Source organism: Oncorhynchus mykiss, chromosome 26 (assembly GCF_013265735.2).
Source record: "Oncorhynchus mykiss isolate Arlee chromosome 26, USDA_OmykA_1.1, whole genome shotgun sequence".
NCBI lineage: Eukaryota > Metazoa > Chordata > Actinopteri > Salmoniformes > Salmonidae > Oncorhynchus > Oncorhynchus mykiss.
In genome coordinates this window covers 6,030,029-6,056,205 of record NC_048590.1, presented here as the reverse complement: position 1 = coordinate 6,056,205, position 26,177 = coordinate 6,030,029, and the positions used below count along the sequence as shown (strand labels likewise).

At 47.6% G+C, this 26,177-nt stretch overlaps 2 protein-coding genes across 7 annotated transcripts in view; one reads left to right on the top strand and one right to left on the bottom strand.

The window, feature by feature from the left end:
- LOC110517106 (fibronectin type III and SPRY domain-containing protein 2) overlaps nucleotides 1-6,852 on the top strand; it is a 49,883-nt gene extending 43,031 nt beyond the window's left edge. For all 6 annotated transcript variants that reach the window (XM_036963384.1, XM_036963385.1, XM_036963386.1 and 3 more), the window contains exon 14: nucleotides 5,442-6,852. In XM_036963384.1, coding sequence (XP_036819279.1) covers nucleotides 5,442-5,694 — 253 coding nt within the window. In that variant the 3' untranslated portion in view covers nucleotides 5,695-6,852. The remainder of the gene's footprint in view (nucleotides 1-5,441) is intronic.
- A 3,529-nt stretch (nucleotides 6,853-10,381) lies between these two features.
- LOC118944410 (KH homology domain-containing protein 4-like) lies at nucleotides 10,382-24,971 on the bottom strand. The gene is made up of 14 exons (XM_036963427.1): nucleotides 24,703-24,971; nucleotides 23,630-23,915; nucleotides 22,919-23,038; nucleotides 22,566-22,645; nucleotides 22,432-22,484; nucleotides 21,948-22,159; nucleotides 21,219-21,427; nucleotides 20,421-20,481; nucleotides 18,760-18,817; nucleotides 15,611-15,873; nucleotides 13,859-14,002; nucleotides 11,603-11,697; nucleotides 11,085-11,359; nucleotides 10,382-10,665 (listed from the first exon to the last, which is right to left on the bottom strand). The coding sequence occupies exons 1-14, from the start codon at nucleotides 24,729-24,731 to the stop codon at nucleotides 10,568-10,570; spliced, it is 1,983 nt and encodes a 660-aa protein (XP_036819322.1). The 5' UTR covers nucleotides 24,732-24,971; the 3' UTR covers nucleotides 10,382-10,567.
- Between the last annotated feature and the right edge of the window lie 1,206 nt (nucleotides 24,972-26,177).

Below are 26,177 nucleotides of genomic sequence, written 5' to 3'. Positions count from 1 at the left end.
CTCCTGGACAGACTGGGAGTTGGTAAAACACTGTTCTAGAGGGCTGACTACTGGACAGACTGGGAGTTGGTAAACACTGTTCTAGAGGACTGACTCCTGGCGGTGTTTTAAATTCAGCTGACTCCTGGACAGACTGGGAGTTGGTAAACACTGTTCTAGAAGGCTGACTCTTGGCGGTGTTTTAAATTCAGCTGACTCCTGGACAGACTGGGAGTTGGTAAACACTGTTCTAGAGGGCTGACTCCTGGCGGTGTTTTAAATTCAGCTGACTCCTGGACAGACTGAGAGTTGGTAAAACACTGTTCTAGAGGGCTGACTCCTGGCAGTGTTTTAAATTCAGCTGACTCCTGGACAGACTGGGAGTTGGTAAAACACTGTTCTAGAGGGCTGACTCCTGGCTGTGTTTTAAATTCAGCTGACTCACCACTACCACTGCATGGCTTCCCAGAGGGAAATGTATGCTTGTCTTCCCACAGGGTCCACCATTACCACACACGGTCTGAAAAGTAGGCCAGCCAAGGAGATTTTTGGTCGTTAAAATATATCTCTCCCCTTCCTGAAGCGCTTGGCTCGCTTCTTCTCACATTTCGCCTCCTAAACCTTTTCTGAGGCAGAAGTGACAAGTCAAGTTGTTTTTCATTCCTGTGAAAAAGCCCATAGAATACTGTTACCTTATAGCTGCTGTTGCCATAGCAACTCTACTATTCCTGGCACTAAACAGGACTGTGGAACTGTCTCTTTACTAGGAGATCATTCACTGAGACATCTCAACATGAAACACCACCACCTCAAAGTGTGTGTGAGAGGAGAGAGAGAAGGGAGAGAGAGAGAGAGAGAGCACCTACTGCCTACGCAGAACCTGACAATACACACTTCTCATATCCCCTGCTAATCCTCTCTTTGGCAGTAAAAGGGTTTTATTTGGCCCAGTGACAGTGTTGGGTTGACGGTGTACATACTGTCTCCCCATGGTACTGTTAGTTTAAGATACCGTGTTGGGTTGAGGATGTACATACTGTCTCCCCATGGTACTGTTAGTTTTGGGTTGAGGGTGTACTGTCTCCCCATGGTTCTGTTAGTTTAAGATACCGTGTTGGGTTGAGGATGTACATACTGTCTCCCCATGGTACTGTTAGTGTTGGGTTGAGGATGTACTGTCTCCCCATGGTACTGTTAGTTTAAGATACCGTGTTGGGTTGAGGATGTACATACTGTCTCCCCATGGTACTGTTAGTTTTGGGTTGAGGGTGTACTGTCTCCCCATGGTTCTGTTAGTTTAAGATACCGTGTTGGGTTGAGGATGTACATACTGTCTCCCCATGGTACTGTTAGTGTTGGGTTGAGGATGTACTGTCTCCCCATGGTACTGTTAGTTTAAGATACCGTGTTGGGTTGAGGATGTACATACTGTCTCCCCATGGTACTGTTAGTTTAAGATACCGTGTTGGGTTGAGGATGTACATACTGTCTCCCCATGGTACTGTTAGTGTTGGGTTGAGGATGTACTGTCTCCCCATGGTACTGTTAGTTTAAGATACCGTGTTGGGTTGAGGATGTACATACTGTCTCCCCATGGTACTGTTAGTTTTGGGTTGAGGGTGTACTGTCTCCCCATGGTTCTGTTAGTTTAAGATACCGTGTTGGGTTGAGGATGTACATACTGTCTCCCCATGGTACTGTTAGTGTTGGGTTGAGGATGTACTGTCTCCCCATGGTACTGTTAGTTTAAGATACCGTGTTGGGTTGAGGATGTACATACTGTCTCCCCATGGTACTGTTAGTGTTGGGTTGAGGATGTACATACTGTCTCCCCATGGTACTGTTAGTGTTGGGTTGAGGATGTACTGTCTCCCCATGGTACTGTTAGTTTAAGATACCGTGTTGGGTTGAGGATGTACATACTGTCTCCCCATGGTACTGTTATTTTAAGATACCGTGTTGGGTTGAGGATGTACTGTCTCCCCATGGTACTGTTAGTTTAAGATACCGTGTTGGGTTGAGGATGTACATACTGTCTCCCCATGGTACTGTTAGTGTTGGGTTGAGGGTGTACATACTGTCTCCCCATGGTACTGTTAGTGTTGGGTTGAGGATGTACATACTGTCTCCCCATGGTACTGTTAGTGTTGAGTTGAGGATGTACATACTGTCTCCCCATGGTTCTGTTAGTGTTGGGTTGAGGATGTACATACTGTCTCCCCATGGTTCTGTTAGTGTTGGGTTGGGGATGTACATACTGTCTCCCCATGGTACTGTTAGTTTAAGATACCGTGTTGGGTTGAGGATGTACATACTGTCTCCCCATGGTACTGTTAGTGTTGGGTTGAGGATGTACATACTGTCTCCCCATGGTACTGTTAGTTTAAGATACCGTGTTGGGTTGAGGATGTACATACTGTCTCCCCATGGTACTGTTAGTGTTGGGTTGAGGATGTACATACTGTCTCCCCATGGTACTGTCAGTGTTGGGTTGAGGATGTACATACTGTCTCCCCATGGTACTGTTAGTGTTGGGTTGAGGATGTACATACTGTTTCCCCATGGTTCTGTTAGTGTTGGGTTGAGGATGTACATACTGTCTCCCCATGGTACTGTTAGTTTAAGATACCGTGTTGGGTTGGGGATGTACATACTGTCTCCCCATGGTACTGTTAGTTTAAGATACCGTGTTGGGTTGAGGATGTACATACTGTCTCCCCATGGTACTGTTAGTTTAAGATACCGTGTTGGGTTGAGGATGTACATACTGTCTCCCCATGGTTCTGTTAGTGTTGGGTTGAGGATGTACATACTGTCTCCCCATGGTTCTGTTAGTGTAAGCTACAGGTACAACACCATTTGATTCCTGCATCAAGGGTCTCATGTAGTAATTTACTGTGACATTATTGGTCCGGGTTTCATAGCGTTGATCTGGGACCAGGAAGCCTAAGGGTTTGTTTCCCTGACAGAGATGAAGACTAGGCCTGGGCTAAAAGGTTATGTTCAAGGGAGATTCTCAATTGGTAATGATGTTTTGTCCAGGACGGGTCTAATCTGTATCCGGGAAAACCTTCCAGAAATCTTTTAAATTTATGTCGCTATAAAGCGTCTGCTAAAATGATTGTATCGTTACTTATGTTATCACAACACCGACATACCATGTCTGTAGGCTACATGTTATGAATGAGTTAAGTGTAAGTCACATAACATTGTATGGTCTTAATGACATCAGTCTCCCCCCTTCCTCCCCTCTCTTCCATTCCATCTCCATCCAGACGCAAGTACGACTTCCTGTCACATTCTTCTTCTTCTATATCCTGTACACTCAGTGGCCAGTTTATTAGGTACCACCCATCTAGTACCAGGTCGGACCCTTTTCCCCCCACAGAACAGTCTGAATTATTTGGGGTATGGCATTCAATCGTTGCTCAATTGGTATCAAGGGACCTAATGTGTTCCCCACACCAGTACACCACCAGCCTGCTGCTTAGGCCAGATCCTGACTCTGCCATCAGCATGACACAACAGGAACTGGGATTCGTTGGACCAGGCAATGTTTGTCCACTCCTCAACTGTCCTGTGATCACCTGCCCACTGGAGCTGCTGCTTCTGGTTTTTAGCTGATGTGAGTGGAACCCGGTGTGGTCGTCTGCTGCAACAGCCCGTCCATGACAAGGACCAACGAGTTGTGTGTTCCAAGATGCCGTTCTTTGTCCGTTTGTGGCCCGCCTGTTAGCTTGCACCATTCTCCTTCGACCTCTCTCATCAACTGGTTGTTTTCGCTCACAGGACGGCCGCAGCCCAGGAGGCTGTTTCTGAGCTACTGGATCGGGCGTGCCCGGGAACCGACGATCACACCACGCTCAGTCGCATAGGTCACTCGTTCTGCCCATTCTAACGTTGAATCGAACAGTAACAATGTCTCTGCCTGATTTACATAGCAAGCCACGGCCACGTGACTCACTGTCTGTAGGAGAGAACCAGTTGTGAACGTGGTGGTGTACCTAATAAACTGGCCAGTGTGTATATAGAAGTATGATGTGTAACAAGTCACATAGAACCATCATTTTCTAAATGACATTACTTCCATTCTGTCTCCCTCCTCCCTTCTGTCTCCCCCTTCCCCCTCCCACCTCCATTCTGTCTCCCCCTCCCTCCTCCCTTCTGTCTCCCCCTTCCCTCCTCCCTTCTGTCTCCCCCTTCCCCCTCAATTCTGTCTCCCCCTTCCCCCTCCCTCCTCCATTCTGTCTCCCCCTCCCTCCTCCCTTCTGTCTCCCCCTTCCCTCCTCCCTTCTGTCTCCCCCTTCCCCCTCCCTCCTCCCTTCTGTCTCCCCCTTCCCCCTCCCTCCACCATTCTGTCTCCCCCTTCCCTCCTCCCTTCTGTCTCCCCCTTCCCCCTCCCTCCTCCATTCTGTCTCCCCCTCCCTCCTCCCTTCTGTCTCCCCCTTCCCCCTCCCTTCTGTCTCCCCCTTCCCCCTCCCTCCACCATTCTGTCGCCCCTTCCCCCTCCCTCCACCATTCTGTCGCCCCTTCCCCCTCCCTCCACCATTCTGTCTCCCCCTCCCCCCTCCATTCTGTCTCCCCCTTCCCCCTCCATTCTGTCTCCCCCTTCCCCCTCCATTCTGTCTCCCCCTTCCCCCTCCATTCTGTCTCCCCCTTCCCCCTCCATTCTGTCTCCCCCTCCCTCCCTCTTCCATTCTGTCTCCCCCTCCCTCATTCTGTCTCCCCCTCCCTCCCTCCCTCTTCCATTCTGTCTCCCCCTCCCTCCCTCCCTCTTCCATTCTGTCTCCCCCTCCCTCCCTCCCTCTTCCATTCTGTCTCCCCCTCCCTCACTCCCTCATCCATTCTGTCTCCCCCTCCCTCCCTCCCTCCCTCATCCATTCTGTCTCCCCCTCCCTCCCTCCCTCTTCCATTCTGTCTCCCCCTCCCTCCCTCCCTCTTCCATTCTGTCTCCCCCTCCCTCCCTCCCTCTTCCATTCTGTCTCCCCCTCCCTCCCTCCCTCTTCCATTCTGTCTCCCCCTCCCTCCCTCCCTCTTCCATTCTGTCTCCCCCTCCCTCCCTCCCTCTTCCATTCTGTCTCCCCCTCCCTCCCTCCCTCTTCCATTCTGTCTCCCCCTCCCTCCCTCTTCCATTCTGTCTCCCCCTCCCTCCCTCCCTCTTCAATTCTGTCTCCCCCTCCCTCCCTCTTCAATTCTGTCTCCCCCTCCCTCCCTCCTCCATTCTGTCTCCCCCTCCCTCCCTCCTCCATTCTGTCTCCCCCTCCCTCCCTCCTCCATTCTGTCTCCCCCTCCCTCCATTCTGTCTCTCCCTCCCTCCATTCTGTCTCTCCCTCCCTCCATTCTGTCTCTCCCTCCCTCCATTCTGTCTCTCCCTCCCTCCATTCTGTCTCCCCCTCATTCTGTCTCTCCCTCCCTCCCTCCCTCCTCCATTCTGTCTCCCCCATTCTGTCTCCCCTCTCCAGACACAAGTACGAGTTCCTCCACAGCGGCTGGAGCCCAGACATCCGGATAACGGTGAACCCTGTGAGGATAGGGCTCAGTCTGAACTATGAGAGAGGGATCCTGTCCTTCTTCAACGTGGAGCTAGAACAACACCTCTACACCTTCTACTGTAGCTTCCAACGCTATGTTCATCCCTGCTTCGCTCTGGACAACCCCGGTGCGCTCACTGTTCGCACTGGGGTAGAGGCACCGGGGTACGTCCACTTGGTCTGAGTTTACCTACCATGATGTACAGGTGTGTCCATGGAAACGTCTTTACCTACCATGATGTACAGGTGTGTCCATGGAAACGTCTTTACCTACCATGATGTACAGGTGTGTCCATGGAAACGTCTTTACCTACCATGATGTACATTAAACAGAGTACAGGTGTGTCCATGGAAACGTCTTTGTTGTCTGTTTTTCTAACCCTCTGGACAACACTGCATGGTAGAGCACAATTATACTACAAAAACATGTTTATGACCCCTTTGTGTAAGTGGGTTAACAACCATATCTGAATAAAAACCATGTATATCAGTGGTTTAGACCAGGGTTTGACTGACTACCACAACACTGTTACAGACTAACATGATGAAACCCTGGACTACCACACCACTGTTACAGACCAACATGATGAAACCCTGGACTGGACTACCACAACAATGTTACAGACTAACATGATGAAACCCTGGACTGGACTACCACAACACTGTTACAGACTGATGATGAAACCCTGGACTGGACTACCACAACACTGTTACAGACTGATGATGAAACCCTGGACTGGACTACCACAACACTGTTACAGACTGATGATGAAACCCTGGACTGGACTACCACAACACTGTTACAGACTAACATGATGAAACCCTGGACTGGACTACCACAACACTGTTACAGACCAACATGATGAAACCCTGGACTACCACAACACTGTTACAGACTAACATGATGAAACCCTGGACTGGACTACCACAACACTGTTACAGACTGATGATGAAACCCTGGACTACCACAACACTATTACAGACTAACATGATGAAACCCTGGACTGGACTACCACAACACTGTTACAGACTAACATGATGAAACCCTGGACTGGACTACCACAACACTATTACAGACTAACATGATGAAACCCTGGACTGGACTACCACAACACTGTTACAGACTAACATGATGAAACCCTGGACTGGACTACCACAACACTGTTACAGACTGATGATGAAACCCTGGACTACCACACCACTGTTACAGACTAACATGATGAAACCCTGGACTGGACTACCACAACACTATTACAGACTAACATGATGAAACCCTGGACTGGACTACCACAACACTGTTACAGACTAACATGATGAAACCCTGGACTGGACTACCACAACACTGTTACAGACTAACATGATGAAACCCTGGACTGGACTACCACAACACTATTACAGACTAACATGATGAAACCCTGGACTGGACTAGCACAACACTGTTACAGACTGATGATGAAACCCTGGACTACCACAACACTATTACAGACTAACATGATGAAACCCTGGACTGGACTACCACAACACTATTACAGACTAACATGATGAAACCCTGGACTGGACTACCACAACACTGTTACAGACTAACATGATGAAACCCTGGACTGGACTACCACACCACTGTTACAGACTAACATGATGAAACCCTGGACTGGACTACCACAACACTGTTACAGACTAACATGATGAAACCGTGGACTGGACTACCACAACACTGTTACAGACTGATGATGAAACCCTGGACTGGACTACAACACTGTTAGACTAACATGATGAAACCCTGGACTGGACTACCACAACACTGTTACAGACTAACATGATGAAACCGTGGACTGGACTACCACAACACTGTTACAGACTGATGATGAAACCCTGGACTGGACTACAACACTGTTAGACTAACATGATGAAACCCTGGACTGGACTACCACAACACTGTTACAGACTAACATGATGAAACCCTGGACTGGACTACCACAACACTGTTACAGACTAACATGATGAAACCCTGGACTACCACAACCCTGGACTGGACTACCACAACACTGTTACAGACTGATGATGAAACCCTGGACTACCACAACACTGTTACAGACTAACATGATGAAACCCTGGACTACCACAACACTGTTACAGACTAACATGATGAAACCCTGGACTACCACAACACTGTTACAGACTAACATGATGAAACCCTGGACTGGACTCCCACAACACTGTTACAGACTAGCATGATGAAACCCTGGACTGGACTCCCACAACACTGTTACAGACTACCACAACACTGTTACAGACTAACATGATGAAACCCTGGACTGGACTAGCACAACACTGTTACAGACTAACATGATGAAACCCTGGACTGGACTACCACAACACTGTTACAGACTAACATGATGAAACCCTGGACTGGACTAGCACAACACTGTTACAGACTGATGATGAAACCCTGGACTACCACAACACTATTACAGACTAACATGATGAAACCCTGGACTGGACTACCACAACACTGTTACAGACTAACATGATGAAACCCTGGACTGGACTAGCACAACACTGTTACAGACTGATGATGAAACCCTGGACTACCACACCACTGTTACAGACTAACATGATGAAACCCTGGACTGGACTACCACAACACTGTTACAGACTAGCATGATGAAACCCTGGACTGGACTACCACAACACTGTTACAGACTAACATGATGAAACCCTGGACTGGACTACCACAACACTGTTACAGACTAACATGATGAAACCCTGGACTGGACTACCACAACACTGTTACAGACTAACATGATGAAACCCTGGACTGGACTACCACAACACTATTACAGACTAACATGATGAAACCCTGGACTGGACTACCACAACACTGTTACAGACTAACATGATGAAACCCTGGACTGGACTACCACAACACTGTTACAGACCAACATGATGAAACCCTGGACTGGACTACCACAACACTGTTACAGACTAACATGATGAAACCCTGGACTGGACTACCACAACACTGTTACAGACTGATGATGAAACCCTGGACTACCACAACACTGTTACAGACTGATGATGAAACCCTGGACTACCACAACACTGTTACAGACTGATGATGAAACCCTGGACTACCACAACACTGTTACAGACTAACATGATGAAACCCTGGACTGGACTACCACAACACTATTACAGACTAACATGATGAAACCCTGGACTGGACTACCACAACACTGTTACAGACCAACATGATGAAACCCTGGACTACCACACCACTGTTACAGACTAACATGATGAAACCCTGGACTGGACTACCACACCACTGTTACAGACTAACATGATGAAACCCTGGACTGGACTACCACAACACTGTTACAGACTAACATGATGAAACCCTGGACTGGACTACCACAACACTATTACAGACTAACATGATGAAACCCTGGACTGGACTACCACAACACTGTTACAGACTAACATGATGAAACCCTGGACTGGACTACCACAACACTGTTACAGACTAACATGATGAAACCCTGGACTGGACTACCACAACACTGTTACAGACCAACATGATGAAACCCTGGACTGGACTACCACAACACTGTTACAGACTAACATGATGAAACCCTGGACTGGACTACCACAACACTGTTACAGACTAACATGATGAAACCCTGGACTGGACTACCACAACACTGTTACAGACTAACATGATGAAACCCTGGACTGGACTACCACAACACTGTTACAGACTAACATGATGAAACCCTGGACTGGACTACCACAACACTGTTACAGACTAACATGATGAAACCCTGGACTGGACTACCACAACACTGTTACAGACTAACATGATGAAACCCTGGACTACCACAACACTATTACAGACTAACATGATGAAACCCTGGACTGGACTACCACAACAATGTTACAGACTAACATGATGAAACCCTGGACTGGACTACCACACCACTGTTACAGACTAACATGATGAAACCCTGGACTGGACTACCACACCACTGTTACAGACTAACATGATGAAACCCTGGACTACCACAACACTGTTACAGACTAACATGATGAAACCCTGGACTGGACTACCACAACAATGTTACAGACTAACATGATGAAACCCTGGACTGGACTACCACAACACTGTTACAGACTAACATGATGAAACCCTGGACTGGACTACCACAACACTGTTACAGACCAACATGATGAAACCCTGGACTACCACAACACTGTTACAGACTAACATGATGAAACCCTGGACTGGACTACCACAACACTGTTACAGACTGATGATGAAACCCTGGACTACCACAACACTGTTACAGACTAACATGATGAAACCCTGGACTGGACTACCACACCACTGTTACAGACTGATGATGAAACCCTGGACTGGACTACCACACCACTGTTACAGACTAACATGATGAAACCCTGGACTGGACTACCACACCACTGTTACAGGCTAACATGATGAAACCCTGGACTGGACTACCACACCACTGTTACAGACTAACATGATGAAACCCTGGACTGGACTACCACAACACTGTTACAGACTAACATGAAACAAGATGAATGTTGTTTCCAAATCCATTTATTAATGTATTCCATGGGAACAGATTCACACCATTTTCCATTATACACAATATAACAGTAATAAATCAGTGAATTTGTGTACTGCAGGCTCGGTTGTAGAGCAGGCTCGGTCGTAGAGCAGGCTCGGTCGTAGAGCAGGCTCGGTCGTGGATGGACAACTACATATGCTTTTTCAGATTTGAAATAAAAATGACCTTTCCAAATGAAAACGGTTTAATAATTATAATAACATAAAGTAGCTTTATTTTGGGGTAGGGGGCAGGGCCGTAGCAATGTGACGCTCTGTCCAATGTCCAGTAGTCGATGACGGTAATAGCAGAGCAAAGCTAGACTTGGGCTGAACACTGCAACCCAGCATCTAAGTGGAATGAGGACACTGTAGGGTGGGGGGCTGATAGGATTAGTGAAGGGTAGTGGGCATATGAGTTAGAGTCTTACTGCTAGGAGTCCTCTCCCTCATCAGAAGAGTCCCCACCGTAGGGTACTAGGCACGAAGGCTTCTCCACTACCTTCGTCTTCTTCACCTCCTGAGGACAATCTGTAGAAAACAAAGACGGACAGCAAGAGACAGAAAGAGAGCAACACAGAGAGAGAGAGAGAGAGAGAGAGACAGAGAGAGAGAGAGAGAGGGCAAAACAAGAGAGGAGCCCAGCCCATGTTTGAGTTGGTTGGATTGATCCACAGCCAGTCAGAGCAGAGGGATCACACAGACACAGGTCAGAGCAGGTCCAGGAGACATGTGGAGAGAGAACAAGGGGAAGACAAAAGAACACATACAGGAAGTGACGGTTAGCACGGCTCAGCCAATCACAGAGGAGCTGGAACAGATAGTCTCCATTACTCCACTACTGAGGGGAGAAGACATCTTTGAAAACACCACTCAACTTCATCATGGTCAAAAAGTCTGCCCAGTCAGGCATCAAGTACAGTGAAGTGTGTTCCCAGTAAGAAGCGTACCCTGTGATGCAGGGGCGCTAGGTGGTAGACTGGGTGGGACCTCTGGTACTGCCGTCTCCCTGGGTCTCTTGTGTGCCACAGGGCCGAGGGTGCTGGGTGGTAGACTGGGTGGGACCTCTGGTACTGCCGTCTCCCTGGGTCTCTTGTGTGCCACAGGGCCGAGGGTTCTGGGTGGTAGACAGGGTGCGACCTCTGGTACTGCTGTCTCCCTGGGTCTCTTTCGTGCCACAGGGCCAGGGGCCAGAAACACAGGGAGAGGAGGTGGCATCAACACCCTACAGACAGAGACAAAGGAACCAGGTGGAGAAACATCAGAGGCTTCATTTAGGGCTGTGTTCAGTAGGAGCAAAATGTACGAAAACAACCCAAAACTGGTCTGAACGTGTAACAAGAAACAATGGTTCCCTTTTATTCCGTTGTGGCCTTTTGAACACGATCCCGGTGGCTGCAACATTCAGGGGCAAAACAAAACCAGAAACATTGTTAAGAGATTTAGAGCAGGAGATCTATGTCGAAACCTTTCAGCTCCTTGTCCCGACTCTTCCTCTCTCTGAGCTGGAGGTAGAGGAGGAGACTTCTCGCTCACCGGGGCCTCAGGTGAGCGGCTGGCAGGCTGAGAGGGAGAGAGACCGGTAAGGACTGTTAGCAGAAGACCACTGAGCACGGTTTGAATTCCTAAAAACAACAAAAACAAAACACTTCCTGCACTTAAAGAGTAACCGCTGAGCTAACACCTCTGGGTCGGGGACGGCCTTTATTGGTTTTGCTTTAGCCAGGTTATTCAGTACACCTCTGGGTCGGGGACGGCCTTTATTGGTTTTGCTTTAGCCAGGTTGTTCAGTACACCTCTGGGTTGGGGACGGCCTTTATTGGTTTTGATTTAGCCAGGTTATTCAGTACACCTCTGGGTCGGGGACGGCCTTTATTGGGTTTGATTTAGCCAGGTTATTCAGTACACCTCTGGGTTGGGGAAGGCCTTTATTGGTTTTGCTTTAGCCAGGTTATTCAGTACACCTCTGGGTCGGGGACGGCCTTTATTGGTTTTGCTTTAGCCAGGTTGTTCAGTACACCTCTGGGTTGGGGACGGCCTTTATTGGTTTTGATTTAGCCAGGTTATTCAGTACACCTCTGGGTCGGGGACGGCCTTTATTGGGTTTGATTTAGCCAGGTTATTCAGTACACCTCTGGGTTGGGGAAGGCCTTTATTGGTTTTGCTTTAGCCAGGTTATTCAGTACACCTCTGGGTTGGGGACGGCCTTTATTGGTTTTGCTTTAGCCAGGTTATTCAGTACACCTCTGGGTCGGGGACGGCCTTTATTGGGTTTGATTTAGCCAGGTTGTTCAGTACACCTCTGGGTTGGGGACGGCCTTTATTGGGTTTGATTTAGCCAGGTTATTCAGTACACCTCTGGGTTGGGGACGGCCTTTATTGGTTTTGCTTTAGCCAGGTTATTCAGTACACCTCTGGGTTGGGGACGGCCTTTATTGGGTTTGCTTTAGCCAGGTTGTTCAGTACACCTCTGGGTTGGGGACGGCCTTTATTGGGTTTGCTTTAGCCAGGTTGTTCAGTACACCTCTGGGTCGGGGACGGCCTTTATTGGGTTTGATTTAGCCAGGTTATTCAGTACACCTCTGGGTTGGGGACGGCCTTTATTGGTTTTGCTTTAGCCAGGTTATTCAGTACACCTCTGGGTTGGGGACGGCCTTTATTGGTTTTGCTTTAGCCAGGTTGTTCAGTACACCTCTGGGTCGGGGACGGCCTTTATTGGGTTTGATTTAGCCAGGTTATTCAGTACACCTCTGGGTTGGGGACGGCCTTTATTGGTTTTGCTTTAGCCAGGTTATTCAGTACACCTCTGGGTTGGGGACGGCCTTTATTGGGTTTGATTTAGCCAGGTTATTCAGTACACCTCTGGGTTGGGGACGGCCTTTATTGGTTTTGCTTTAGCCAGGTTATTCAGTACACCTCTGGGTTGGGGACGGCCTTTATTGGTTTTGCTTTAGCCAGGTTGTTCAGTACACCTCTGGGTCGGGGACGGCCTTTATTGGGTTTGATTTAGCCAGGTTATTCAGTACACCTCTGGGTTGGGGACGGCCTTTATTGGTTTTGCTTTAGCCAGGTTATTCAGTACACCTCTGGGTTGGGGACGGCCTTTATTGGTTTTGCTTTAGCCAGGTTGTTCAGTACACCTCTGGGTTGGGGACGGCCTTTATTGGTTTTGCTTTAGCCAGGTTGTTCAGTACACCTCTGGGTCGGGGACGGCCTTTATTGATTGTTATTCAGTACACCTCTGGGTTGGGGACGGCCTTTATTGGTTTTGCTTTAGCCAGGTTGTTCAGTACACCTCTGGGTTGGGGACGGCCTTTATTGATTGTTATTCAGTACACCTCTGGGTCGGGGACGGCCTTTATTGATTGTTATTCAGTACACCTCTGGGTCGGGGACGGCCTTTATTGGTTTTGCTTTAGCCAGGTTATTCAGTACACCTCTGGGTTGGGGACGGCCTTTATTGATTGTTATTCAGTACACCTCTGGGTCGGGGACGGCCTTTATTGGTTTTGCTTTAGCCAGGTTATTCAGTACACCTCTGGGTTGGGGACGGCCTTTATTGATTGTTATTCAGTACACCTCTGGGTCGGGGACGGCCTTTATTGATTGTTATTCAGTACACCTCTGGGTCGGGGACGGCCTTTATTGATTGTTATTCAGTTGACAAGCCCTTCTCTTGAAAATCATTCTCTCGCATATTTCAGCAGTTTTATCTCCGTCTCACCTGAGAGGCCCGCTCATCCTCAGTCTTTTCCTGAAAGCGCCGTTTAGGACTTCCTGTCCCTGTCTGAGGGGAGCTGGATGACGACAGGTCTGTCTCCGTCTGGTCAGTCTCCGTCTGGTCAGTTGGGTCACTGCACCCAGGGTCCTGAGACACCAAGGTCAAACCCAAACAACAGTTAGTCTAATCCCTGGGCCATCAATACACCTGGTCAGTCCTGCCCTTAAAATGGTTTACAACTTCCTCAATACATCTGGTTAGTCCTTAAAATGGTGTCCCTCATCAATACACCTGGTCAGTCCTGCCCTTATAATGATGTCCCTCATGAATACATCTGGTCAGTCCTTAAAATGGTGTCTCTCATCAATACATCTGGTCAGCCCTTATAATGGTGTCTCTCATCAATACATCTGGTCAGTCCTTAAAACGGTGTCTCTCATCAATACATCTGGTCAGCCCTTATAATGGTGTCTCTCATCAATACATCTGGTCAGTCCTTAAAACGGTGTCTCTCATCAATACATCTGGTCAGTCCTTAAAATGGTGTCTCTCATCAATACATCTGGTCAGTCCTTAAAATGGTGTCCCTCATCAATACATCTGGTCAGTCCTTAAAATGGTGTCCCTCATCAATACATCTGGTCAGTCCTTAAAATGGTGTACAACTTCATCAATACATCTGGTCAGTCCTTAAAATGGTGTCTCTCATCAATACATCTGGTCAGTCCTTAAAATGGTGTCCCTCATCAATACATCTGGTCAGTCCTTAAAACGGTGTCCCTCATCAATACATCTGGTCAGTCCTTAAAACGGTGTCCCGCATCAATACATCTGGTCAGTCCTTAAAATGGTGTCCCGCATCAATACATCTGGTCAGTCCTTAAAATGGTGTACAACAGAATCTCCTGGCTGCTATTAACTAATGAAACTGATAGACATTTTCTAAACTGAAGTCCTGACTTCAATTTTCAGTTGAGAACCCTTTTTTTTTTTTTGGCTTTCTTATGAGTGTCATGAGTGTCCTAAACAACTGATCCCTGTCCTGAATCCTATTTGGACAATCCACCCATGTTCCTGTCAATACATACCTGTACTGGTTTCCTAGCCACCACAAACTACTAGGCCGAGGTACTGGTTTCCTAGCCACCACGACCTAATAGGCCGAGGTACTGGTTTCCTAGCCACCACGACCTAATAGGCCGAGGTACTGGTTTCCTAGCCACTACGTAATAGGTCGAGGTACTGGTTTCCTAGCCACTACGACCTAATAGGCCGAGGTACTGGTTTCCTAGCCACTACGTAATAGGTCGAGGTATGGTTTCCTAGCCACTACGAACTACTAGGTTGAGGTACTGGTTTCCTAGCCACCACGACCTACTAGGCCGAGGTACTGGTTTCCTAGCCACTACAACCTAATAGGCCGAGGTACTGGTTTCCTAGCCACTACGAACTACTAGGCCGAGGTACTGGTTTCCTAGCCACTACGAACTACTAGGCCGAGGTACTGGTTTCCTAGCCACTACGACCTACTAGGTCGAGGTACTGGTTTCCTAGCCACTACGTACCTGTAATAGGTTGAGGTACTGGTTTCCTAGCCACTACGTAATAGGTCGAGGTACTGGTTTCCTAGCCACTACGTAATAGGTCGAGGTATGGTTTCCTAGCCACTACGTACCTGTAATAGGTTGAGGTATGGTTTCCTAGCCACTACGTACCTGTACTAGGTCGAGGTATGGTTTCCTAGCCACTACGTACCTGTAATAGGTATGGGTGTGTCTTCCTGGGACAGACAGGATACTGAACCATAGCCTGAGAAGATGGAGGGTTTGTCGACAGGTTAGATTGACTGGGCTGACCACTAGCAGCACTAGTCCAATAGCCAGAGGGTCCTGGCGGTGTGGGGTAGCTGGTAGAGGCAGCATAGCCCCCAGACAGCCCGTTACACCCTGGGTAACCACTGCTGTACCAGCCCTGGCTAGAGTAAGAGCTATTAGCTGGGTATCCATGAGCTGGGTATGCTGAAAGGGAAGTATAGGAGATCAGGGTTAATGGATGTGATTGGAAGAGATGGTCATTCACAGACAGGGTTGTTGTCTGTCTGACTGTTCTGTTTGTTGTTGTTGTGCCACTAGAGACAGAAAGAGATTCATTTACCACAGTGGCTAGTTGTGTCCGTGGTTTAAGCAAACACAGGAAGTGATTTACGGGAACGGAAACATTCGGGTCATTCTATAATATTCAAGTCATTTGAGTTGGACATGGAGTTTCCCTGTCCACGTAACCTGGCTGGTCAATTCACCTGGTCAGGTAAACTCCCGGGCCTGGCTGGTCAATTCACCTGGTCAGGTAAACTCCCGGGCCTGGCTAGTTATTTCACCTGATCAGGTAAACTCCCGGGCCTGGCTAGTTATTTCACCTGATCAGGTAAACTCCCGGGCCTGGCTAGTTATTTCACCTGGTCAGGTAAACTCCCGGGCTGGCTAGTTATTTCACCTGATCAGGTAAACTCCCGGGCCTGGCTAGTTATTTCACCTGATCAGGTAAACTCCCGGGCCTGGCTAGTTATTTCACCTGATCAGGTAAACTCCTGGGCCTGGCTAGTTAATTCACCTGATCAGGTAAACTCCTGGGCCTGGCTGGTCAATTCACCTGGTCAGGTAAACTCCTGGGCCTGGCTAGTTAATTCACCTGATCAGGTAAACTCCCGGGCCTGGCTAGTTATTTCACCTGATCAGGTAAACTCCTGGGCCTGGCTGGTCAATTCACCTAATCAGGTAAACTCCTGGGCCTGGCTGGTCAATTCACCTGATCAGGTAAACTCCTGGGCCTGGCTGGTCAATTCACCTGATCAGGTAAACTCCTGGGCCTGGCTAGTCAATTCACCTGATCAGGTAAACTCCTGGGCCTGGCTGGTTAATTCACCTGATCAGGTAAACTCCTGGGCCTGGCTGGTTAATTCACCTGATCAGGTAAACTCCCGGGCCTGGCTAGTTATTTCACCTGATCAGGTAAACTCCTGGGCCTGGCTGGTCAATTCACCTGATCAGGTAAACTCCTGGGCCTGGCTAGTTATTTCACCTGATCAGGTAAACTCCCGGGCCTGGCTAGTTATTTCACCTGATCAGGTAAACTCCCGGGCCTGGCTAGTTATTTCACCTGATCAGGTAAACTCCTGGGCCTGGCTGGTCAATTCACCTGATCAGGTAAACTCCTGGGCCTGGCTAGTTATTTCACCTGATCAGGTAAACTCCCGGGCCTGGCTGGTCAATTCACATGATCAGGAAACCTCCCGGGCCTGGCTAGTTATTTCACCTGAGCAGGTAAACTCCCGGGCCTGGCTGGTCAATTCATCTGATCAGGTAAACTCCTGGGCCTGGCTGGTCAATTCACCTGATCAGGTAAACTCCTGGGCCTGGCTGGTTATTTCACCTGATCAGGTAAACTCCTGGGCCTGGCTGGTTATTTCACCTGATCAGGTAAACTCCTGGGCCTGGCTGGTTATTTCACCTGATCAGGTAAACTCCTGGGCCTGGCTGGTCAATTCACCTGATCAGGTAAACTCCTGGGCCTGGCTGGTCAATTCACCTGATCAGGTAAACTCCTGGGCCTGGCTGGTCAATTCACCTGATCAGGTAAACTCCTGGGCCTGGCTGGTCAATTCACCTGATCAGGTAAACTCCCGGGCCTGGCTGGTCAATTCATCTGATCAGGTAAACTCCTGGGCCTGGCTGGTCAATTCACCTGATCAGGTAAACTCCTGGGCCTGGCTGGTTATTTCACCTGATCAGGTAAACTCCTGGGCCTGGCTGGTTATTTCACCTGATCAGGTAAACTCCTGGGCCTGGCTAGTTATTTCACCTGATCAGGTAAACTCCTGGGCCTGGCTGGTCAATTCACCTGATCAGGTAAACTCCTGGGCCTGGCTGGTCAATTCACCTGATCAGGTAAACTCCTGGGCCTGGCTGGTCAATTCACCTGATCAGGTAAACTCCTGGGCCTGGCTGGTCAATTCACCTGATCAGGTAAACTCCTGGGCCTGGCTAGTTAATGCACCTGATCAGGTAAACTCCTGGGCCTGGCTAGTTATTTCACCTGATCAGGTAAACTCCCGGGCCTGGCTGGTCAATTCACCTGATCAGGAAACCTCCCGGGCCTGGCTGGTTATTTCACCTGAGCAGGTAAACTCCCGGGCCTGGCTGGTCAATTCACCTGATCAGGTAAACTCCTGGGCCTGGCTGGTCAATTCACCTGATCAGGTAAACTCCTGGGCCTGGCTAGTTATTTCACCTGATCAGGTAAACTCCCGGGCCTGGCTAGTTATTTCACCTGATCAGGTAAACTCCCGGGCCTGGCTAGTTACTTCACCTGATCAGGTAAACTCCTGGGCCTGGCTGGTCAATTCACCTGATCAGGTAAACTCCTGGGCCTGGCTAGTTATTTCACCTGATCAGGTAAACTCCCGGGCCTGGCTAGTTATTTCACCTGATCAGGTAAACTCCTGGGCCTGGCTAGTTACTTCACCTGATCAGGTAAACTCCCGGGCCTGGCTAGTTATTTCACCTGGTCAGGTAAACTCCCGGGCCTGGCTAGTTACTTCACCTGATCAGGTAAACTCCTGGGCCTGGCTGGTTATTTCACCTGATCAGGTAAACTCCTGGGCCTGGCTAGTTATTTCACCTGATCAGGTAAACTCCTGGGCCCATATTCATAAAATGTCTTGGAGTAAGAATGCTGATCTAGGATCAGCCCCCCCCCCCTATCCATTCAAATCCCAAACTGATCCTAGATCAGCGCTCAGTACTCAGAGGCTCTTTATTAAAACGGACCCTGGTTCTATGACTGTGGTATTTTAGTTACTGCGTGTTAGTTCTGGTGTGAGAGAGAGAGAGAGGGGGGAGACTTACGTTGGGTGGAGCCGGTGGCTGTGTAGATGGACACCATGCGGCTGTGTTCAGCTCTCACCTGGACGACAGACACACAGGGAACAGGGTGACAACACTGAACTCTTCACAAAAGGGAAGTGAATAATGTTTAGAGAGTAATAATAATAAGCAGAGGAAGAAATCCTGTGAAATAAGTGTCAGACAAGCAAGTATATCAATAACTTTTAATCCCACAACATGCATGGTTTAAATAAACACGCAGAGTGAGTTGTAGAGCATGGTAGAGAATTCAACGGTCTGTCCTGATTCAGGATGTCAGTAGGTGCAGAACACCGTAGACCCGTGTCTGTAGGTCAGGTGGTTCACGCTACTGTTTCCTATAGGAGGTGGGTATCAGTGACAACTACACACTTCAATAGTTTCACCTTCTTTAACCTCCATCGTGGGGCGTGTTCATTAGGGCACGCAAACTAAAAAAACGTTTTTTCCAAAAACATCTTTACAACAGAAAACAAAATGAGTCCAGGTCCTCCTCGTTTCAGTCAGTTTTCTTCTGTTCGGTGGTTAATGAACACAACCCACTTCAAATTTTTATTTTTTTTATTTGTTATTTTACCTTTATAGACAAGTCAGTTAAGAACAAATTCTTATTTTCAACGGCCTACCGGGGAACAGTGGGTTAACTGCCTGGGGCAGAACGACAGATTTGTACCTTGTCAGCTCGGGGGTTAGAACTTGCAACCTTCCGGTTACTAGTCCAACGCTCTAACCACTAGGCTACCCTACCGCCCCATTACCCTGTACATTGGAGTCATTTAGCATATGCTCCCATCTACACTGTCTGCTTCCCTTGCTGTGTATCAAACCAAATGTTATTGGTCACATACACATGGTTAGTAGATGTTATTGGTCACATACACAGGGTTAGTAGATGTTATTGGTCACATACACATGGTTAGCAGATGTTATTGGTCACATACACATGGTTAGCCGATGTTATTGGTCACATACACATGGTTAGCAGATGTTATTGGTCACATACACATGGTTAGCAGATGTTATTGGTCACATACACATGGCTAGTAGATGTTATTGGTCACATACACATGGTTAACAGATGGTATTGGTCACATACACATGGTTAGTAGATGTTATTGGTCACATACACATGGTTATCAGATGTTATTGGTCACATACACATGGTTAGTAGATGTTATTGGTCACATACACATGGTTAGCAGATGGTATTGGTCACATACACATGGTTAGTAGATGTTATTGGTCACATACACATGGTTATCAGATGTTATCGGTCACATACACATGGTTAGCAGATGTTATTGGTCACATACACATGGTTAGTAGATGTTATTGGTCACATACACAGGGTTAGTAGATGTTATTGGTCACATACACATGGTTAGCAGATGTTATTGGTTAGCAGATGTTATTGGTCACATACACATGGTTAGTAGATGTTATTGGTCACATACACATGGTTAGTAGATGTTATTGGTTACCAGATGTTATTGGTCACATACACATGGTTAGTAGATGTTATTGGTCACATACACATGGTTAGCAGATGTTAATGCGAGTGTAGTGAAATGCTTGTGCTTCTAGTTCCGACAGTGCAGTAATAACCAACAAGTAATCTGGGAGGAAACACTGTGCTGACTTACAGTTTCCAACAGGCTCTCTGTGAGTTTCTTGGCAGCTTCCAGCCCCGTGGAGTAGGGATGGCTACAAGAAAAGACAACAGTGTTGAAATGGGAAGAAACCGACAACAACAACCCACCACCACCACAGCAGGGAACAACTACAAGAGGAAAGAAACTACTTCAGACCCTACGAGACGAACATACGGTTCACCAAACATCTAGGAGAGAGCAGCAGGACTTGTAGCTAGCCAACGTGTGGCGAGCAGTCTCTTCTGAATGCATACGAGTGAGTTGTAGACAATTCCACGGTTCAGTCTGTCCTGATTCAGGATGTCAGTAGGTGCAGAACACCGTAGACCCGTGTCTGTAGGTCAGGTGGTTCACGCTACTGTTTCCTATAGGAGGTGGGTATCAGTGACAACTACACACTTCAATAGTTTCACCTTCTTTTAACCTCCCAATAGTTCACATGGCTTTTGTACTCATCACAGGTTGGTGTATATTGATGAGTCCACCCCCCTCTTCAATGAAAATTATAATATCAGGGTCTGCTGAGCCCTTATAGGCTGAGCCAGGGTCTGCTGAGCCCTTATAGGCCGAGCCAGGGTCTGCTGAGCCCTTATAGGCCGAACCAGGGTCTGCTGAGCCATTATAGGCCGAGCCAGGGTCTGCTGAGCCCTTATAGGCTGAGCCAGGGTCTGCTGAGCCCTTATAGGCTGAGCCAGGGTCTGCTGAGCCCTTATAGGCTGAGCCAGGGTCTGCTGAGCCCTTAGACTGGAGAAATAAAGGTGTTTGACCCGGAAGTAAAATCACTGTTACCTGATGTAGACGTAGAGTGGTTCGAAGGACTCCCGTCGCGAGGCCTGCTCTATGTACCCCGAGCCTTTCCCCCTGAGGAACACTCTGGCTCCCGTCTCTGTCTGGATGTGTCCCAGGTACATCCCTGCAGGACCCTCCACCTTCTCGTTCACATTGAACGAGGGCAGGGACTGGTCCAGACCCACAAAAATCTTGACGTGCACAAAACTCTTGACGGGGAGAGATGACAGTTACATTTGGATAATCCTGGGTCAGGTCAACACATAATTCAACCACCACATTACAAACATACTTCATCTTATGGACAACAGGAAGCAGTTAGAGTAGGGAGCTGGTCAATGTCTGAACCGCTAACCTTTTAATCCAACTAAATGACTAGCTAGAGAACAGTGTTGTGAGCAGCAGCAGTAACCGTGGTGTGTCTGTAGACCAGGGTGGTTCTCTCTGCTGTGTTACTCTAGGAGGTGGGTATCAGTGAAGGTCACATGGTCTCAACTGGCCTCACCTTCATTACCTCCGGCTATGGGACATGGGCCAGATTGCAAACTGAAAAACACATTTCCCCGCTGCAAAATTGTGAAAACCCCAAAGTTCCTGTGTTTTTAGAAATCCCAGTTAGAGGATTCCCAGAGTTGGGAGGGAATAAGGAGGGAGGGAATCGTCCAAGCAGGATTTCTTAAAAACCTTTCAGGGGAAAATTCTGTGAGGACCAGGGACCCCTGTATCTACCCCTTGGTGTGGCGCGGCGGGCCGGTGTCCATGTGGCACAGGAGGGTTGACACTAGGCATCCTGGGTAGGTGTGGATGTGGGGCAGTCATGGGGCGAGGGGGCTGGGGGTAGAGAGGCAGGGGGGGTATGACGGGTCTCAGCTGGGATCCTAACGCTGCAGCTGTCCTCAACACATCCTCAGAGATGATCTCCTTTATCCTCAGCACTGCCTCTGTAAAACAACACAGGAAATAGATAGACAAGAGGTCTATGAGGACTTTATCCTCAGCACTGCCCCTCTGTAAAACAACACAGGGAATAGATAGACAAGGGGGTCTTATGGGGGATAATCTAGTGAGAAAAACAACAGCCAGTCAACCACATCAACCCATGGTCATCCTCTGAGATGTGTGGTCTCCACTAGGTTGTGTAATGTACAGGATCTGAGGACAATAAAGTATCTAATGCCACTGTAGACGGGAGGGTGATAGAAAGTCTACTTACTATTGACCTCCTCTTGGCTCTTCCCCTGGACGTGTAAATACAAAGGCCTTTCTCTAAATGAGAAGAGTCGGTTAGAAATCCACGTGGTCCGAGTCAACTACAGATACACACAGTAACACCAACTGCATACATACACTCCCTTTCCATGGGACTTCTCTGCACTGGTCATGTAGTGGCCTCTGGTTGAGACGACTGCACCGCTGAACTGACGGATCTGAAACAAAAAGAGAGAAACTTTTCAGCATTAGTTGGGGCCACGAATACATAAAATGTTTGTAGACACGTCTTCTAAATAGAATATATTAGATATGTATTATACAGAAAGGGTTGTGATTTAGGCCGGGCGATGGTATCCACCCCCCTGTTCATTCCTATAGGAGGAAAGGTCCAAGGTCCGTCCCAAATGCATTTTAAGAAGGAACGATGCTGGAGAAGAATCAAGGAGAGATGAAAACTCAGCTCAGCCCACCCCCCCCTTTCTTTTTACCTCTTCCTGTGTTTTCCCTTTGGTGAGCAGGTTTCTGCTGTTGATGGGCACATCGTTGATATCCACCTCCGTCACCACAGTCTCGTCTCCACTAGTGGCAGCCGACATACACAGAGGGATCTGTGGGCGACATGTTTCATATGAGTCCACATACAAACACTAAATAACTAAAGTCATTTTAATCATACAGTTAAGGTCACTGTTTAACCCTCCCGGGAAGCCACCCAGGGTTCAGGCTTTAGATCCTACTAAAGCACCTATTTGGTTGAATCAGGTTTGTTAGTACTGAGCTGGAACAAAGGCCAGGGACTCACAGTGTGCAGAAGGACTAACTGAGTCAGAGAGACTGCCTAGAGTGTTGTGAGCAGCAGCAGTAACCGTGGTGTGTCTGTAGACCAGGGTGGTTCTCTCTGCTGTGTTAGTCTAGGAGGTGGGTATCAGTGAAGGTCACATGGTCTCAACTGGCCTCACCTTCTATTACCTCCAGCTATGGGACATGGCTACATTATATTATGTGGTTGAAAACAATGACAATCACTCTCCCTGTTCTCAGAGACAAGTTGCACCACCGAAGGAAACCATTCTAGTCTGTGGCTTGAGCCTCTTATGACTGGCCAGGTGACCCTTAGGGCTGGATTAAATGCCTGCAACAGTGATTCCTCAGGACCATGAGAGAGTAAGAGAAAGTTACATTAACCCTTTCACTCTCACCTTGCCAGGTAGTGGTGGAGGAACCATCAGTTTCCCCTTGGCCATCAGCATAGCATTGATCTTAGCAGCCATTGCAGCAGCCATCTCCACACCTCCCCCCTGTGCTGCTGGCATCTCCCCCTGCAGTGTCTGGGGCACCATGTGGCCAGCTACAGGGTGCTGGGCTGATTGAGGGGTCGTAGTGGCCGATGTGCAAGTCTGGGCAGAGGAAGCGAAGCCTTGCATGACGTCTACCCTCGTTTTGGGCTGAGCAGGCTGATCCCATCTGCTGCTATTGGTTAGGCACCTGGATCCAATATGATGGAGAGAAATTAGACAATTCAACATAAAGTGGCTTGAAACAAAAACTAAACTGGGACGCGCTCCATATTGAGATTAGATATCTTATCCAACAGTTTGGGGTTGCCTATCATTTCATTTTAAGTGAAGATAATTTTGTAGGGCCGGGTTCGAGGGCTAGTTTGTGTTTGCAAGCTAGTTAGCGTAACACTAGTCGCGAATGCGATGCCTGCCAACACCAGTGTTCGTAGAGTTAGTAGGCCTCGGCATTCTCTTGAAAACTGTTCTGGCCTGTTCCTCTACAAATCATTTATCTTGGAGGGTAGTATCAGCAGGTAACCACAACTTTAGAGAGACCGCTTTCTTGACCCTCCACTAACTAGCGATATGTTAGGTGTCTAGTTAAACGACGTTACACAATTGTACTTAGCCAGAAACCGGTGTTGCTAACTAACGTTAGCTCAATTAGCATACCGTTTTCTAGCAACGTTAGCACGGATCAACTTTACTGCTATGGTTAAAAACATGAATATACGACTGTGGCTTGGTCATCAATTTCGGATAAACCTTTACGAAATATTCTAATTATTACGATTGTACTTCCATACAGTGGAATAAAAACGTTATCTAGCTAGCTGTAAAACCAACATCCTCCGCTAACGTTACTGTACTAAGGTAGGTAGCTAACATGTTAGCACGAAGCTAAAATAAAAAAAAATACGTGTTCTTGCGTCCGTAACTTATTCAAAATATAAAAGTAAATGGTACTAAATAAAACAAAAAGTGTAACTTACGGTGTCTGTCCAGTCATCCCAGAAGACATAGCTAGTACCGTTCAATATCCAGAGGAATGTGTGTCCTAACTAGCCACTCTACTCAGCCCTGGACACGTCCTCATTCCTCAGGACTCCGGTCCGGTCGTAAAGGCCGCCGACGGTGTCGTACAGGGCAGTCTGGATTTCCGTTCCGCTCGTAATAAAAACACCCCGGGAACTTCACACTGTCGTCAACTGCATAACACCAGAGAAAAGTCAAAGAAAAACTGACAAATCTTTCTTCTTCGTGTGGCTTTTCGGACAGACTAGACGCTATGTTGCGTTTTGCTGCCTTTCACCGTTTGGAAAGTGCATTGCACATTTGTTCATTTTATTTATAAAAAATATATAGTTGTCGCATAATATTTACCCTGGTTGTTTAAACAAGCCTAATGTGGCTTAACAAATCACATAATACATTATATGGACATGATTTCTGAATGACAACCCCTTCCTCTGTCCCCCATATGTTCAACATCTGTAAGGCACCTCAGTGAAGTATTGAATTTCAAGCACAGATTAAACTACGAAGACCAGGGAGCTTATCGAAAAGCCTCATAAAGAAGGGCAGTGATTGGTCGATGTGTAACAATAACAAATCAGCTCATTGAATATATCTTTAAGCATGGTCAAGTTAATAACGATGCTGTGGATGATTTATTAAACCACCCAGACATATCAAAAAAATGCAGTCGTCCCTTCTGAACTGAGCTTGCAGGACAGGAAGGAAACTGCTTTAAGGATGTCCACCATGAGGCCATTGGTAATTTTTAAAACAGCTACAGAGAAGATGGGAGAAATGGGAGAAAACTGAGGATGGATCAACAACATGGTAGTGACTCCACAATAATGACCTAAATGGCAGAGTAAAAAGAATAATCATACAAATAATACTGGTCTTCCAAAACGTGCATCTGTATGCAACAAGGCACTAAAGTAATATTGCAACAAACAAAAAAACACGGCAAAGGAATACACTTTTTGGTCTAAATGCAAAGCCTTACGTTTTAGGGCAAATTCAACACAATACATGACTGAGTAACTGCCTTTTTATTCTCAAGCATGGTGGTGGCTGCATCATGTTATGGGTATGCTTTACATCGGAAAAGACTGGGGAGTTTTTCAGGACGAAAAGAAACGGGATGGAGCTAAACGCAGGCAAAATCCCAGAGGAAAACCTGCTTTAGTCTGCTTTACACTTGATACTGGGAGAGGATTTCACCTTTCAGCAGGCCAATAACCTACAACACGAGTTGCTTACCAAGAAGACAGAATGTTCTTGAGTGGCCAAGTTTTAGTTTTGAATTAAATATGCTTGACATTTTTTGGGCAAATTTGGAAAATTGCTCTCTAGCCATGATCCCTAACACCTTTACAAAGTTTGAAGAATTTTGAAAGAATAATGGGCAAATATTGCACAATACAGGTGTGCAAAGCTCTTGTGAGACTTACCC

What these genes read in the sequence shown, in the direction of transcription:
- LOC118944410 (XM_036963427.1), bottom strand. Translation starts at nt 24,731, where the DNA reads ATGTCTTCTGGGATGACTGGACAGACACC. An exon ending in GGGATGACTGGACAGACACC is followed by an intron (nt 23,916 to 24,702) that starts GTAAGTTACACT and finishes TATTGGATCCAG; the next exon opens with GTGCCTAACCAATAGCAGCA. An exon ending in AGGATGAGCGGGCCTCTCAG is followed by an intron (nt 11,698 to 13,858) that starts GTGAGACGGAGA and finishes TCTCCCTCTCAG; the next exon opens with CCTGCCAGCCGCTCACCTGA.